Source organism: Maylandia zebra, linkage group LG17 (genome assembly GCF_041146795.1).
Source record: "Maylandia zebra isolate NMK-2024a linkage group LG17, Mzebra_GT3a, whole genome shotgun sequence".
Lineage (NCBI taxonomy): Eukaryota > Metazoa > Chordata > Actinopteri > Cichliformes > Cichlidae > Maylandia > Maylandia zebra.
Genome location: NC_135183.1, coordinates 33,175,643 through 33,180,839, shown reverse-complemented (window position 1 = coordinate 33,180,839; position 5,197 = coordinate 33,175,643). Strand labels below are relative to the sequence as shown.

Here is a 5,197-nt window from a genome sequence, read left to right as displayed (position 1 = left end):
TATTTGTAATATAGCTATAAGTGTACCTTTAAAGCAGCAAGGACAAAGAAGGCTATCTCAGTCAGACTCAGAGGAAACAAGGACAGCTTCCTCCACACCTTCCCCATGGAGAGCACAGGCATCCAGCGCTCCGTGGGGCCTAACCCACTGAAGTACACATCCAACACAGGCTCACAGAGCAGCCTGCCCAGGTAGCAGCCTAAGGCATAAGGGTTGGCATTAATGCCTAAGGCCTGGAAAAACACAAGAGAAGTAACCAAGGCAAAACTGATCAAATTGGCCAAAGCTAGGAGGGATTTCATCCTCAAGTCCACAATGAGAGCACCGAGGGCCACTACCAAGCCTATTATGGCCACTGACTTGTGAAGAAGCATGGTAGTGCTTGCAATACCAAATCCTAGAAGCTCCAGTAACTCTACTGATGTTAGCAAGGTGGATTTGTAGCAGATGGAGCAGCATATTCGCTCAGTTAGGGCCCATACTGCTTTCATAACTACACTGGCTAGGAGGAGATAGTTTGCGACCAGTTCTTTGACATTTGAATCCAAGGCGGGGCTGTTGAGGAAACACAAAAGTCCAAGGAGAAAGCCGAACCACAAATGGAATAAGCTCTGGCTGGCGTTTTCCATAGCAAAGTAGTAATGGAGGATACTGGCAATTCCCAGGACAAAGAGGCCCAGAATGAAGATAACCAGAATCATGGGTTCCCATGTCACCTCCCAGCGTACGTACATGCCAACACAGACTGCCACAAGGAGATTGAAGCTGGACAGGTAACCCAGACAATGCACTGATTTAAACACGTCCACCTCCTTTGGTACACTGACTGTCAGCTCCTCTTCCTCCCGAGCCATGGCTGACGTGGATGTTCTTATTTAAAAGCAGTTTAACTATCAAATAATTAATTTCCTCCAGCCACCTTCTTTATACTTCCACAGAGGTTTGCCACATGGAGGATGGTGCCTCTTGATGACTTTCAGCAAAAATCAACCCCTGCGTGGAAATAAAAAAAGAAACAGTGTGAGTGCATTATACGGTACATTCGTCACATAGTCCAAACTTATGTACAAAAGGCAGGCACTTTAGTGTTTCCCCATGCAGAGACTATCTGGGCGGCGCGCCCTGGCATATTAGTTGCGCAAGAAATATTTTAGCGACTAATTTTTGCAAATTTTTAATTACTTTTTTTTTTTTTTTTACATCAGTGACTTTAACGCCATTCACAATTCCCAGTTGACAATCACTGCTAACCAGCTAACCCAGGCCCCTACATTCCCCAACGGCTTGCTTGTCCCACACTCTGGTGAAATCAGTCCTTCCTCTGCTTTTCCCCTGTGATCCGGAGAGCCGCTCTAACCAGAACCTGCAGCAATGTGGAAGACTTGTAAGGGATGCAAAGTAGGACTAGAACTAATGTCACCAGCTACAGTACATGACAGCGGTCCCTTCACCTGCCCCAAACAGAGTCTGTGGGAAACACTGCACTTTAAATGTATACAAATCTTAATCATTAATCAGGACTATCAGGGAGACAGGCAGGCAGCAAGAATTATCAAACCATTACTGATCTGTGGTCTGATCCATAGCTGTCCAGAATTAAATCTAGAAGACCTATGCAACTTAACTTCAACTTCAATGGTCACAATGACTGCAGAAACATTCTGTATACAATCATTGATAAAATCCCATTAATACTGTTTACTCGTATTATATTTCGATCACTACCTTCGATCTTTGCTGTTGTGAAATTCTCTCACAGATTCTGGATTCTTTGACTTTCATGTGTCTCTCTTATAAATCCTTTGGAGTCATACATAAACGTCTTCAGTAACATCAAGGAACAACAGCGTTAATATCAAATAAACGGAGTCTGTATTGGTTTTGTACAGAAGAATGAGGAAATACTCTTTAGTCACAGCTAATTTGAGTGTAGTTCTCCTTCCATCGGGATCACAATTTTCTATGCTAACACTCTTTAAAATGACAACATTTTGACAGCGGTTGATTACACAGTCGAGGTAAACTAATCAATTCGTATCCGTTTTCTACCCAAACAAACCCTTTAACTAACTAACTGACTAACAAACCAACTATAGCCTTGCTGTCAGTGAGTGACGATGTGGCACTATAGCAGACGGGAAGTTTTAACTTAGCCCTGCCTGCTCCCTCTTTGTAAACAGTAAACTAGTTTGCTAGTGCACGATTTAGTGCAGTGGCTAAAACTGCCAACACAACCACGAGCCTTCAAATATAAAACTGTATGTAATGTCTTTATCGTCAAATATTGCTTACATGTTGATTGTTTGGGTGAAATCATCCGTACTTCCGGGTTCTGTACTACGGCACCTCGCAAGTGTCGAAATGAACGTACCTTCGCTTTTCCCACAGAATTAATTGTGGCGAGGCATTTTTTTAAGGTCGCTCTGAGCTTATGCATTAAATTAGTAAACAGACAAAACTAAACGGAACTAAAATTAAACAAATAAAATCTTCGTTAGCCTACTTTTCAAATATGTACGAAAGAACAAGGTCACATAAGGTCACTGATAGTTGTGGCAGCGTCCTTAAGTTGAAAACAAATACAAACACATGTTCTAAGTGTTGTGTAACATGTGCATGTCACTACTAATTACACATACGCATATACTATATGCCCATTTAGCGGGGCTTTATTGTACTGTACAGTAGCTGGCACCATGTTCGTTATATCATGTTTGTTATATTTTTTCTCGGTCTGTTTTCTGATGCAAATATTATACAGGTACATTTGCGACAAGATGGCAGTGATGATGCATGGTTGATGTATGTGAGAGAAAGTGCTGCTTTGATCAGATGTTTACAGAAGGCACAACTGGGAACACACAGTGATTTAGCCCACTTGACTTATGCACACAGCCCTAGTATGATATAATGTATATGGCTGATAACAACCTTTAAATAGTGATTTAATGTTCGTTATTTTCTTTAATTTGAAATTTCTTTGACCTGAAAACTAGTGAACTCAAAATTATCATCATCCTAAAATGAAGAATCTGTAATCATTGTTAAATTGACAATCCTATGTCAGCTCTGAGGTTTTACATATCAGCACATGATCAAATCAACCTGATCCTTAGCAAATTCTAAAATTAGGTAAATATAGTCTCAGATGATCTACAAAACATGACATAAAACATGTAATTATTTACTTCACATATACTAAGTCAAATCCAGAAGCAGTGTGTGGAAAAATTAAAAACACTCCATGATCCTTGCTTGTAGAACAACCTTTAGCAGCAATAACTTCCAGTAATCGTTTTCTGTATTCCTTCATCACATTCACATATCACTGTGAAGGAATTTAGGCCAGCTCTCCTTTACAGTGCAGCTCTCCCTTGCTTCACGTTATTGAGGTTCGAATTCACCGATATATGGAGAAGTTCACGGACATCACAGATGTAACTTTGATTACCTAAGTCATGCAGTCATGTTCTTTACAGTTAACTAAAACTAAACTAAAAACAAAAACTAGATATGAAACAAAAAAAAATTGTTTGCTAAAATAAAAATAGAAAATTGAATGTCAAAAAATTAAGTAGAACTAACTGACCACTAAACTAAAAGAAAATTTTAAAAAAATGGAGAGGAAATATTAGTTTTAGTATTAGCTACTTTCGCAAAATTTGTTTTTTCAGCTTACCTGATGAGGCTTTGATGAACATGTTTATTGGGACTTTGAATATCTACAAGACTGTGGCAAGATTTTCCTAAATCTTGCCTCAGATCTTGCCCATCCCTACTATAATAATTAAACTAAAACTAAACATTTTCACGCAAACTGAAATGAGCAAATCCACTCCGGAAACCAATGAAAACTAAACTGAATTAAAAACAACTATAGTAACCCAGTTTTAAAGAGAGGTTTTTCTCCCGGCAATCTTTACAAATGATCTATGCTTGGTTGGTTTGTTTCTAATTGTACTTTTATAAACTTTGACATGTAACATGCTAAATGAGGTCTGCAGAATCTCAGATGTCACTTTTGGATTTTTTTTGTACTTTTTCCGAGCATTGCGCAGTTTGACCTTTGGGATGTCCACTCCATGGAAGATTGACAGCTGTCTCTAATGTTTTCCACTTATGTATAAATTCTCTTACTGTGGATGGAGTTCAAATTACATTATTCACAGCAGAGTGTCTTTGTTCTAGTTATGAACCTCCTGGACAACATTACAAAGGGTTGACAGAGGCTTTTCTGTTTACTTGCATTGCTGTGAAAGGGAACAAAAGAAGCTGACTGATGCCAGTGCTTTTTACAACAATGTGGTGCCCTGGCTTTTGATAACCTGGAAATGTAGTATCTCTCTGGCACAAAGGTTGTAACAACCTGCTAGTCTGGTGAAAGCACATCAAGATTGGAACTTGCACTATTAGTTGTAAAAACTAAAGTTATGTACACGTTCTCTGAGTTGTTCTTCATTCCTCGCAAAGATAAGCCAGCTACCCAAAGAAGTCTTCTGTTGATGACGACCAAGAGGTCATTAGTGCCCCTGCTAATTCAACCAGAAGCCATTTATTTCCGTGTGAAGAACAAGATAGGTAATAAAATGAAGGAATCGCCATATTTATTTAATTCAGAGCCTTGCATTCATTCATATTTAAATAATCTGATGGTCAAATCATTTCCCCAAACTGTCATGGGTGTGCCGGCCGGGTATAATGATCCCCTTCTAAAAGGAAAGGCGGATCTGAAAAGCACTTGCTCATGAATAGTGCACCTATGTTATCACCTCTCTGGGGTTAAAGCGCTGCAAAATATTAAAAGAAAAACAAAAAACAGATACACATGCAGACAGTCGGGGCGGTAGAGAAGGTTATATTTAAAATGGGGAAGGTTAAATGTAGGTGGAGACGTGGAACTGAGAGAAAGGCAGAGGAGAGAGGGTAGAAAGGGATATAGGACACTAAAGGAGACAGGTTCTTCTGAATTATGCAAAGGCTACCTTCATTCTTATGTCAGACACACTTCCACCTGCACCAGCCACAGTCATGCAGCGACCCACACATAGACACCAAAGCCAGCCTGAGCCATATAAATATTAATTTACAATGGTAATGACAAGTCAGGATCCAGAAGCTCTTTGCTCCTCCTGCCATATGCCAAGCAACTTGAAAAAAATAAAATAAAGAACATTACCACTTGTTCTGAGATGGGATG

The 5,197-nt window shown here is 39.6% G+C and overlaps 1 protein-coding gene across 2 annotated transcripts in view; it reads right to left on the bottom strand.

Moving 5' to 3' along the window:
- tmem168a (transmembrane protein 168a) overlaps positions 1 to 2,377 on the bottom strand; it is a 15,222-nt gene extending 12,845 nt beyond the window's left edge. The window contains exons 1-2 of one of the 2 annotated variants that reach the window (XM_004560838.3): positions 2,293 to 2,377; positions 27 to 993 (exon numbers count right to left, since the gene is read on the bottom strand). In XM_004560838.3, the coding sequence (XP_004560895.3) occupies positions 27 to 854 (828 nt within the window). In that variant the 5' untranslated portion in view covers positions 855 to 993; positions 2,293 to 2,377. Of the gene's footprint in view, positions 1 to 26; positions 994 to 1,725; positions 2,215 to 2,292 lie in introns of those variants that run through there. The other variant, XM_004560839.6, reaches the window with a different exon arrangement.
- Positions 2,378 to 5,197: the final 2,820 nt, after the last annotated feature.